The 12,247-nt window shown below is 42.6% G+C and overlaps 1 protein-coding gene across 3 annotated transcripts in view; it reads right to left on the bottom strand.

Annotated features, from left to right (window-relative positions):
• The window catches only part of KLHL20 (kelch like family member 20), a 73,643-nt gene that overhangs the window by 10,607 nt on the left and 50,789 nt on the right, over nt 1-12,247 (bottom strand). For 2 of the 3 annotated variants that reach the window (XM_070077132.2, XM_089299410.1), the window contains exons 7-8: nt 11,713-11,896; nt 9,419-9,562 (exon numbers count right to left, since the gene is read on the bottom strand). In XM_070077132.2, coding sequence (XP_069933233.1) covers nt 9,419-9,562; nt 11,713-11,896 — 328 coding nt within the window. The remainder of the gene's footprint in view (nt 1-9,418; nt 9,563-11,712; nt 11,897-12,247) is intronic. The other variant, XM_070077133.2, reaches the window with a different exon arrangement.

Below are 12,247 nucleotides of genomic sequence, written 5' to 3'. Positions count from 1 at the left end.
ATCTGTCTTTGAGTTCACTAACTCTGTCTCCCCTGTGTCTAGTCCACTTAAAAAAATTAGTATTTATTAGAGAGAGAGGGGAGGGAAGAGAGAGAGAGAGAGTGAGAGAGAGAGAGAGAGAGAGAGAGAGAGAGAGGAGTATGCATGCATGCGCAGGTGAGCTCCCGTCTATTGGTTCACTCCCCAAATGCCCACAAGGGTTGGGCTACGCCGGGCCAAAGCAGGGAGCTAGAACACTATCCAGGTCTCCCACGTGGGTGGCAGGGGCCTAGGTACTTGAGCCATCACTGCTGCCTCATTAGGGTCTGGACTCGCAGAAAGCTGGAACCAGGAGCTGTGCTGTACGTAGGACACAGGCATCTGAACTGCCAGGCTAAATGCCTGCCCCCAGTTCTTCCTTAATCTTATCCAGCGAGTTCCTGGTTGTAGACAGTTCATTTTTACAATGTATACCTGCTTCTTATTTTTCCATTTGTTGATCTTTTCCTCTATTTTTATTTAATATATCTATTACACTTATTTTAAAGTCTTAACTCCAAATGTGGAGCAGTTCTAAGACTGCTTCTACTGTCTACTTTTCCTCTCAATTACTGGCCACATTTTCCGTTTCTTCAGATGGCTCATGCTTCTTATGTATGTGTGACATTATTATAAAGAACAGGATCCTAGAAACTGAAGCTGGTGTATCTCCCCCGCCCTCCTGTTCTTTTGAGGATTAGACAGACAGGATGAAAGGTGCATTACCTCCATTCACTGAGGGATTGGGCTTTAGTCAGGCTCACATATCTCAAATGCAGGCCTCCTGCCATAGCAGGTCTTGGTCTTCTAAGCAGAGACCGCATGAGCTTTCACTCTGCCTTTCCACCTGGTCTTTAGCCTTCTCTGCACACCCCTCCCCATCCTGCTGCCAATCAGCAAATGTCCCTGTAGGGAGAAAGTTGTACATTTGCAACTGTTCTAGATTCCGCCTGTTGCACCAACTTACATACTAGCAATGGCTTCCCTGATTCATCCTTCCTCCAACAGAAGCCCTCTGCATAGACCCCGCCCACTATTCAACCCATGTTCAGATTTGGAAATTGTCGCCAGGGAAGAAAATAGCCTATGATCCCAGGTCACATGGCAGGGGCTCTCTTCTCAATGGACTTTCGCTGTAGTTCATCTACATCTCACTACTCCCACACATCTCTGATCTCTTCAATGTATTTTGTAATTTGTCTTTCTTTCCTAGTTGTTGGATTGAGAGTGATGGCTGTTGCTATCTACTACATCCTACCTGAAAGTAGATTTTTTGCATAGTTTTTTTTTTTAAATAAACTCTTCCAGTGTACAATAAAACACAGACAAACAAAGTCACACAGGGGTTGGCCTAGCAGTTGGGTCTCCAGTTAGGAAGCCCTGTCTCACAGTGGAGTGCATGGGTCCAGTTCCGGGCTGTGGCTCCTGACCCCAGCTTTCTGGTAATGCACACCCGGGGAGGCAGCAGTGACGGCTCAGGTAACCGGGTTCTGGCCTCCTTTGTGGGAGATATGGACGGCATTCCCAGCTCTGAGCTTTGGCTCAGCTCAGCCCTGGCTGTTACGGATAAAAATTAAGAAAAACAAAAAGGCACTCAAAATAAATGCATAGTTTAAAATTGTTATAAGGTAAGCTCACTTATAGCTACCACCTAAGTTGAGGAAGGAACTTTGCCACTCTGAGAGCCCTGCAAAATGTCCCTTTCTAGTCTCACTTTTTTTTTTTTTTTAAGATTTTTATTTAAGACAGGCAGAGCTACAGACAGTGAGAGAGAGGGAGAGGGAGAGGGAGAGAGAGCGAGAGAGAGAGAGAAAGGTCTTCCTTCCGTTGGTTCACTCCCCAAGTGGCTGCAATGGCCAGAGCTACGCTGATCCGAAGCCAGGAGCCAGGTGCTTCCTCACGGTCTCCCATGTGAGTGCAGGGACCCAAACACTTGGGCCATCCTCTACTGCTTTCCCTGGCCATAGCAGAGAGCCAGACTGAAGAGGAGCAACTGGGACTAGAACTGGCGCCCATATGGGATGCCGGTGCTGCAGGTGGAGGATTAACCTAATGCATTACAGCGCCGGCCTCGCTTACTATTTATTTTAAGATTCATCTATTTCATTGAAAGGCAGTTACAAAGAGATAGAGATAGAGATAGAGATAGAGATAGAGATAGAGATAGAGATAGAGATAGAGAGATAGAGATAGAGATAGAGATAGAGAGAGAGAGAGAGAGAGAATGAGAATCTTCCATCCACTGGTTCACTTCACAAATGGCTGCAACAGCTGAGAGAGAGAGACATCTTCCATCCGCTGTTCACTTCGCAGATGGCTGCCAACAGCCAGGCTGGGCCAGATTGAAGCCAGGAGCCTGGAACTCCTTCCAGGTCTCCAGCCCGGGTGCAGGGGTCTAAGCACCTGGGCATCCTCCATTCCTTTCCCAGGTGCATCAGCAGGGAGCCAGATCAGAAGCAGAGCAGCCGGGACTCGAACCTGTGCTCACATGAGAAGCTGGTGGCCCAAGCCCATGTGTCACAACTCTGGCTCCTGCCTTTCTAATCTTTAAAAAGTTATCTTTCCACCCAATACCTCACGTCAACCTACTGATGATCTGCATACTTTATACACTGATCCATCCCTGATGAGAAATGCAAATTGTCAGGTTCTGCACTTCTCCCTTATGCACATAGCCTCCATTTCAAAAAAACAACATTGGGCTAGTTGACACCAACTATCTTCCTCTGTTTCTCTAAGCACAAAATAAAAGAAGGCTATTCCTGAAAAAATACATAAGCAAGGAGTCAAATCATACCTACAAGAATAAAAGACTTAACAAAGGAAGATCGTAAGGGAGGAAAAAGAAAAGAACTACAATAGAACTAGAAAACAAGAAGCAAAATGGCAGTAGTAAGACCTTACTTATAACTAATCCTTAAATGTAAGTGGATTAAATTCTCCAGTGTAAACAACATAGAGTAGGGTCAGAATTATGTGGTAGTGGTTTAAGCTGTCACTGGTGACACTGCCATTTCACATCAGAGTGCTGGTTTAAGTCCTGGCTAGTCTACTTATGATCTAGCTTCCTGCTAATGTGCCTGGCAAGGCAGTAGAAGATGGCCCACGAACTTAGGCCCCTGCCACCTTTGTGAGAGACCATTATGCAGTTCCTGGTCTTAGATCTGGCTATCGCAGTCATTTGGGGAGTGTGTTGGTAGATGGAAGATTTCTCTATCACTCTGCTTTTTCAAATCAATCAACCAATCTTTTTTTTTTTTTTTTAAAGTCATTTAGTAATTGAATGGAGAGACGCAAACCCAACCAAATGCTGCTTACAAGACTTACTTCGCCTCTAAGGATGCAAAAAATTGAAAGTGAAATGATGGAATAAGACAGTCCATGCAAATGGAACCCAAAAGAAAGCCAGAGTAGCCATTTTTATAACAGATAAAATAGATTTTAAATCAAAAGTACTAAAAAGAGATAAGAAAAGTCATTATATAATGACAAATGGTTCCATCTAGCAAGAGGAAATAACAGCTTTCTCTCTCTCTCTCTCTATATATATATATAAAGAGAGCTGTTATTATATATTATATATTTATAATATATATAGTTATACCCAATATCAGAGCACCCAAATACATAAAGCAAATATTAAAGAGTTAAAGGAAAATATATATTCCAATACAAGAATAGTAAGGAAATTTCACACCTCACTTTGAGAAATGGACAAATCATCCAAACAGAAAATTAGCAAAGAAACAGTGAAATTAAACTATACCCTAGATCAGCTGGATATCATAGACATCCACAGAACACTGCATACTACGACTACAGAATACACAGTGTTCTCAATAGGACATGGAGCAGTCCTCAGAACAGATCATATGGTTGGTCAAAAAGCAAATCTCAAAAAATTTAAAAACATTGAAATCATATTGAGTACCTTTTCCTTTTCAATTTATTTATATTTTACACTTAGAAGAGCAAAAAGAGAGACAGAACTCCAAATGCCTGCAATGACCAGGGATGGGCTAGGCCAAAGCTGGAAGCCAGGAAATCATGGTCTCCCATGTGGGTGGCAGAGGCCTAAGCACCTGAGCCACCCACCTGCAGCTGCCCCAATTTCAAGATAGCAGGAAGTCAGAATCAGGAGCAGAGCTGGGCTCAGACCCTGTACTGATACGTGATATGGTCATCTTCAGCAGTGTCTCAACTGCTAGGTCAGATGTCCAACTTGCAAATGTCTATCCTGATCTGAATGAAGTAAAACTAGTAGTCAGTAACAAAAGAACTTTGGAAACTACATAAACACATGGAAACTAGTTACTGCTGAACAAACAACGGGTCAAGGAAGAAATTAAAGAGTCTTGAGGGGCTGGCGCGATGGTGCAGTGGGTTAAAGCCCTGGCCTGAGTGCCTGCATCCCATATGGGCGCCGGTTCTAGTTCCAGCTGCTGCTCTTCTGATCCAGCTCTCTGCTATGGCCTGGGATAGCAGTGGAGGATGGCCCAAGTGCTTGGGCCCTTGCACCCGTGTGGAGACCCAGAGGAAGCTCCTGGCTCCTGACTTTGGATCAGCGCAGCTCTGGCTGTTGTGGCCATCTGGGGAGTGAACCAGTGGATGGAAGATCTTTCTCTCTGTCTCTACCTTTCTCTGTAACTCTTTCAAATCAATAAAATAAATCTTTAAAAAAAAAAGAGTCTTGAAACAAATGAAAATGGAAACGTAACATAACAAAATTTGTGTAAAGCAAAAGAAGTACTAAGAAGGAATTTTATAGCAATCAATGCCAACATCAAAAAAGCAGAACAGGGATAGGCATCTGGCCTAGGGGGGAAGATGAAGACATTAGCTAAAACATTCATCATCCCCCATCAGAGTACCTGACTCCATTGCTAATGTGCACCCTGGGAAGCAGTGGGAATGACTCAAGTAACTGGGTTCATGCTACCCACATGGGAGACCTAGACTGAGTTCCTGGTTCTTGGAACTTCTGCTCCTTGCAAGCTGGCATCCCATACTAGAGTGCTAGTTCAAGCCCAGCTGCTCTGCTTCCAACCCACCTTCCTGATGATGCACCTGGGGAGGCAGTTAGACGACGGTCCCAGTACTTGGGCCACTGCTACCCATGGAGGAGACCAGGATGGATTCCTGGCTTCTAGCATCAGCCTAGCTAAGCCTGGCTGTTGTGGCCATTTGGGGAATGAACCAGAGGATGGAAGGTCTCTCTGTCTCTGTCTTTCCAATAAATAAATAAATCTTTTAAAAAAATCTTAAAGATAATATTTCTGCCAAGACACTGTGGCAAAAAGTGTCCTACATGAAGGACCTCTGTGGGTGAGATCCCAGTGGAAAGAAGTGGTCATCAAAGAAGGATGCACTTTTCTCTGAAGGGAGGAGAGAACCTCCACTTTGCTTATGGCCTTGGCTAAATACTGAAGGAGTTTGTGGGTTCCAAAGGTTTCTATAGCCTAGGAAGCTCATGTGAAGAGCCTCGGATGATCACTGATGTCAGACATAAGAGTGTTAACTGTTAAATTAACAGGAGTCACTGTGCACTAACTTCCCATGCAGGACCTCTGTCCTCAAAGAGTTGCATTATGAGAGTTAATAGTAAAACTTGTTCTCAAAGATTTACTTTGTTTTAGTGTACTAAATGGAGGATATTTTTATGTCTCATAAGTTATAGTTATGTCTAAGTGCTTGCAAAAGATGTATCATTCTTGGGTTCCTCGTTAAAGTTAATTAAGTTTCTAAAAAAGAAGAATGCTTTAAAAAAAAGGAAGTGAAATTAACTTCAATATGCAATGATTTTGAACAGCCCTTGTCTCAGCTGTTGAGGAACAGTTTTTTTTTTTTCCCCATACTATTTGTTGAACTCTTTACTTAGTATAGAGTTAATCTTTTGTGCATAAAGTTGATCCAAAATAGATCTTATTTAAAAATAAAACTGGGAATAAGAGAGGGAGGAGGAAGAGGGGTGGGAGTGTGGGTGGGAAGGTGGATACGGTGGGAACAATCACTATGTTCCTAAAATTTTATTTATGAAATGCATGAATTTTGTATTCCTTAAATAAAAGGTTTCTTTGGGGGGGGGGGGAACCTAAAATAAATTTAATCAAAGAAGTGAAAGATCGCTACAACAAAAACTATAAAACATTTATGAAAGAAATTGATGACATGAGAAATGGAAACACATTATGTGTTAATGAATTGGAAGAATAAATATTGTTAAAATGTCCATACTACCTAAAGCTATTTACAGATTCAATATGATCCCTAACAAAACACAAATGACATTCTTCTCAGAACTAGACTATAAAGAATTTGTATGGAGGCAAAAAAGACCTGGAATAGCCAAAGCAACCTTAAGCAAAAAGAAAAATGTAGAAGCCTTATACTACCTGACTTTCTCTAATTCTCCTTTTCAAATAAATAAAATAAATCTTTTTTTAAAAGATTTATTTTATTTATTTGAAAGATAGAGTTATAGAGAGAGGTAGAGACAGAGAGAGAGGTCTTCCATCCGCTGGGTCACTCCCCAGATGGCTGCAATGGCTGGCGCTGCACCGATCTGAAGGCAGGAGCCAGGAGCCTCTTCTGGGTTCCCACATGGGTGCAGGGGCCCAAGGACTTGGACTATCTTCTACTGCTTTCCCAGGCCATAGCAGAGAGCTAGATCAGAAGTGAAGCAGCCAGGACTAGAACCGGCACCCATATGGGATGCCGGTGCTTCAGGCCAGGGCTTTAACCTACTGTGCCACAGCGCTGGCCCCATAAATAAATCTTAAATTAAAAAAGGAAAATAAACAGTCTTTTCAATGAATGGTACTAGGAAAATGATATCCACATGAGGAAGAGTGACACCAGATCCCTGTCTCTTATTATGTACAAAAACAGACTCAAAGCAAATTAAAGACCTATACACGAGAACTGAAACCTTGAAACTATTAAAAAAGAAAATATGGTGGGGCCGGTGCTGTGGTACAGCAGGTTAACGCCCTGTTCCTGAAGCACCAGCATCCCATATGGGTGCCAGTTCAAGACCCAGCTGCTCCACTTCTGATCCAGCTCTCTGCTGTGGCCTGGGAAAGCAGTGGAAGATGGCCCAAGTCCTTGGGCCCCTGCACCCACGTGGGAGACCTGGAAGAAGCTCCTGGCTCCTGGCTTCAGATCAGCCCTGCTCTGGCCATTTCAGCCATTTGGGTAGTGAACCATGGGATGGAAGACCTCTCTCTCTGCCTCTCCTTCTCTGTGTAACTGTGACTTTCAATAAATAAATAAATCTTTTTTTTTTTTTAATAAAATACAGGGGAAACACTTCAGAAAGTTGGATTGGAAAGGACTCTTTCGGATCGGACCCCAGAAGCAAAATTGACCAATGGGACTTCATCCAACCAAAGAGCTTCCGTGCACCAGGGGGAACAATCAACACAGTGAAGAGACAGAATGGAAGAAAACAGTTCAAGTTATACCTCTGACCAGGGCTTAATCTCCCGAATAATAAGGATCCAAACAAATCGCATAAAAAATCCCATTAAAAAACGGGAGTAAATCTAAACAGACCTTTCTCAAAGAAAGATGTACAGATGGCTATCAGGTACACACAAAAAAATGCTCAATATGGTTAATCATCAGGAAAATGCAAATCAAAACCATAATGATACTGCTTCACTTAGAGTGAGGTGGCCACCATAAAAAAACACAAGGATAACAAATACTGGTGAGGATGTGGAGAAGAGGGAACCCTTATATGCTGTTGGTAGGAATGCAAATTAGTATAAATATTGTGGCAAACAGTATGCAGGTCCCTGAAAAAACTAAAAACAGAACTACCGAATGATCTAGGAATCCTACGAGGTATATATCCAAGGGAAATGAAATCAGGCAGCTGAGCAGGCATCTGCACTCCCATGTTTAATGCTGTATTGTTCACAAGAGCTAAGAAATGGAAACAACCTAAATGTTTAATATCAACTAATAAATGAAGAAAGTGTAGTACAGGTACACAAAGGAATACTGCTTAGCCATAAAAGGATGAATGGTTGTCATTTGCAACAACATAGATGGAACTAGAAGTCATTACATTAAACAAAATAAGCTAAGCACAGAAAGCCAAGGACTGCCTGATAACATGCACACATAAAGTCTTAAAAAGATGATGAGAGGGACCGGCGCTGCGGTGTAGTGGGCAAAGCTGCTGCCCGCAGTGGCGCATCCCATATGGGTGCCAGTTCTAGTCCCAGCTGCTCTTCTTCTGATCCAGCTCTCTGCTATGGCCAGGGAAAGCAGCAGAAGATGGACCAAGTCCTTGGGCCCCTGCACCCACATGGGAGACCCGGATAAGGCTCCTGGCTCCTGGCTTCAGATCAGTGCAGCTCTGGCCGTTGCAGCCATTTGGGGAGTGAACCAACAGAAGGAAGACCTTTTTCTCTGTCTCTCCCTCTCACTGTCTGTAACTCTACCTCTCAAATAAATAAAAAAAAATTCTTTAAAAAAAATAAAAGGCCTAAATCTTTGGGCCTCTCCACCTGCATTGGAGACCCGGAAGAAGCTCCTGGCTCCTGGCTTCAGTTCGGCACAGCTCTGGATCGGCGCAGCTCCAGTCCAGCTGTTGTGGGCAACTAGGGAGTGAAACAGTGGATGGAAGACCTCTCTCTCTCTCTGAGTAACTCTGACTTTAGACAGGAGGAATAAGTTCAAAGATATAATGTACAACACCATGACTGTAAGTGTATTGTATACTTGAAAAGTGTCGGAGTAGATTTTTGGTGTCCTCATCACAAAAAAATGAAAAGCCTGTTAGTTGGCTTGATCCAGTCATCCTACGATGTGTGTCTATTGCAAAATATGCTGGTCACCATCAATAAGTATTTGCATGTCGATTAAAAATCAATTTAAAAATGCTTAAAATATTTTTTTATTTTTTGACAGGCAGAATGGACAGTGAGAGAGACAGAGAGAAAGGTCTTCCTTTGCCGTCGGTTCACCCTCCAATGGCCGCCGCAGCCGGTGCACGGCGCTGATCCGATGGCAGGAGCCAGGTACTTATCCTGGTCTCCCATGGGGTGCAGGGCCCAAGCACTTGGGCCATCCTCCACTGCACTCCCTGGCCACAGCAGAGTGCTGGCCTGGAAGAGGGGCAACCGGGACAGAATCTGGCGCCCCAACCGGGACTAGAACCCCGTGTGCCGGCGCCGCAAGGCGGAGGATTAGCCTAGTGAGCTGCGGCGCCGGCAAAATATTTTTAATCTTTCTAGCCTTTATGATCAACTGAAAACTTTTTCTGGAAAGCCTATGGTAAATTCACTGAATTGTGAATCCTCTAATGCTCTAAGTTGGCTGTAACTGTTTCCTTAAAACTGTCCTAGGTGTCCTTAAAAAAATTGAAAAGTATTTAAAAAAAAATCACCTCTCAACAATGTTGAGGCAAGACACACCATCCTGGCCACCCACGGCATACAGAAAGCCTCCAAGTACTGCCACACCAACACTCGTCCTGCAGGTGCTTGTAGGGGCCACATCACTGCTCCACTGGTTTGTTTTGGGGTCATACCTGTAAAGAACACATCAAGAGCAGAGTTCTTATTCCACAAAGGAAGTCTGGCTATGTTACATATTTCAAATCAAAGGATTGATATATGTTATCTCCCTTAAATAAGGGCAGATTAATAACTAAAATACATGGAAACCTATTTTGATCTTTGAAATTCATTTGTATATAATAAGCTGTATATGAATATATATTTTAAAAAATCAAAACAGTATCAACAAAACTAATTTTCCCTTTGAGTTCCACTTGAACTCTGGTCTCTTCCCATTATGATTGGCATATACTCTTTAATACTTTTCAGTAAAATGTTTTCAAATAAGTATACATGTACCCATATGCACATGCATCTGTGAGCTTGTTTTATTTACATAAATATATGTCCACAGTAGGCACTGTTTCTGTTCAAGATATTTGAGATCTATTTATAGAAGTATAGCACAAGAGATTCCTTTTGAACTATTTTATAACACTGTATATGCCACGTCACTTAATCATATTCCTATCTATATATCCTTTGACTATTTCCAATATTTTGCTATTAAAACAGTGATTATTCTTGTATCTTTCTCCCTGTGCAAATGGATAAAGACTAGAAAATGGATAAAGACTAGAATCGTTGGGGCAAAGAATATATTCATTTTTACTTTTATTTTTTAAGATTTAATTTATTTATTTGAGAAGATGAGTTACAGGGAGAGGGAGAGACACAGATAAAGGGCTGCCATCCATTGGTTCACTCCCAAAATGGCCACAACAGTGGGATGGCTGGAGCCAGCAGCTTCTTCTAGGCCTCGGATGTATGTGCAGGGGCCCAAGGGCTTTCTCAGGCCACAGCAGAGAGCTGGATTGCAAGTGAAGCAGCTGGGACTCGAACTGGCGCCCATGTGGGATGCTGGCACTGTAGGTGGCGGCTTTACCCACTATGCCACAGTGCTGGCTCCCAAAATCTTTATTTTGATATCTACAGGCTTCAATGTAACTGAGATATAAATATTTAATTATTTTGCTTATATTTGTTTAACTGGTTTACTTATTTATTTTAAAAATATCTTAGTTTTATTTCATGATTCTAGAATTGACGACACTTTATTTCATAAAATACAGTTAGCATTCCCTTGGTATATTTAAGTGCACTCCCCTAGCCACTCCACTTTTATGGAACTGATTCCTCGGTGTTTTTCCAGCCACAATGGGAACTGAGTTGCTGCATGGTTTCAGAGGTGTGTTGTGGAAATACCAAGGATCACCTTAAATCAACATCATGGAAAGGAAAAGGGTGCATGAGAGCAAGAAGCTTTTAAAACATCAGTTACTGTAAGGTTTCCATTGTGCCCTGTGTGATAGATATTATGGATAAAGGCAGCTCAACAATTATAGCACAATGGATTAGGAACAAGCTTGTTAAAGATACATAAAGAATAAAGGCGTGAGAAACTAATTTATTTGCATGACCATCAGAGAATTTTATGTAATGATTAACATTTGATTCTTGAAGGATAAGTAAGTCTTAAAAGGGCAAATATTCCAGGGAAGAAAGCAAGCATACACATAGGGAAACAGACATGAAAGACGATGGTGTGCTGGGGCTGGCGCTGTGGCGCAGCAGGTAAAGCCGCCGCCTGCAGTGCTGGCTTCCCATTTGAGCACTGGTTCAAGTCCCAGCTGCTCTGCTTCTGATCCACCTCTCTGCTATGGCCTGGGAAAGCAGTGGAGGATGGCCCAAGTCCTTGGGCCCCTGCACCCCCATGGGAGACCAGGAAGAAGCACCTGGCTCCTGGCTTCAGATCAGCGCAGCTCCGGCCGTTGCAGCCGTCTGGGGAGTGAACTGGCGGCATCCTCTCTGCCTCTCCTCTTTCTACATAATTCTCACTTTCAAATAAATAAATCAAATCTTTAAAAAAAAAAAAAAGACAGTTGTGCCAGGAACTGTGAGCAATTTGTTGGGTCCGTAGTTGCATGTTTAGGGAATGGTGCAATCCAATGCAAAGTGGAAAAACAGGTGGAGAACAGATCATAGAGGACTTGTACGTCATGCTACAAGGATTAGGGTGCCAACCAGTGCCACAGACTCAAGTCACATCTGTTTCCTAACTAGTATCTCAAATGACACTGCATGTACAATAGAGAAAACATTTCAAGCCCTCTTTACTCACCTTTCAACACTATTGAGATAAGAGGATCCATCATGGCCTCCCACTGCATATAACAGGTCATCAAGGACACTGACCCCAACTCCACATCGCCTTTTGCTCATTGAAGCTACCATGCGCCATTCATTTGTCTGTGGATCATATCTTTCAACACTGGAAATGGCATCTCCACTGCACCAACCACCGACTAAGGAAGAAACAGAAATGATCAAGAGGATGTGCCCTAAGGCAAACTGTATCAGTCCCTGCTAACCTCACTGTGGATTAATGTGTGACTAAGCAAATGTCTCTAGAAGTAGGTCCAAATACAGTCATAACTTTCATTTATTCCACTGGGATTGCTATAACCTTAATTAATTTTCTAAATACATTAGTATCATGTCCACTTGACAAAGAAGGACAATGACACCTATTCAAATAGAATTGTAAGGTAATATCCTATATAATGGATAAAACACTGAATTTAGTTAGAAAATTAAGGTTTGATTGTTGCTTCTACCAGTTCTGCAATGTTGGGGAAATCCTGAGCCACTGTTTC

Source organism: Oryctolagus cuniculus, chromosome 7 (genome assembly GCF_051225735.1).
Source record: "Oryctolagus cuniculus isolate XC-2025 breed Fujian yellow rabbit chromosome 7, ASM5122573v1, whole genome shotgun sequence".
NCBI classification, from domain to species: Eukaryota; Metazoa; Chordata; class Mammalia; order Lagomorpha; family Leporidae; genus Oryctolagus; species Oryctolagus cuniculus.
Note: the sequence above shows the minus strand (reverse complement) of the source record. Positions and strands in the feature narration are given on the sequence as shown.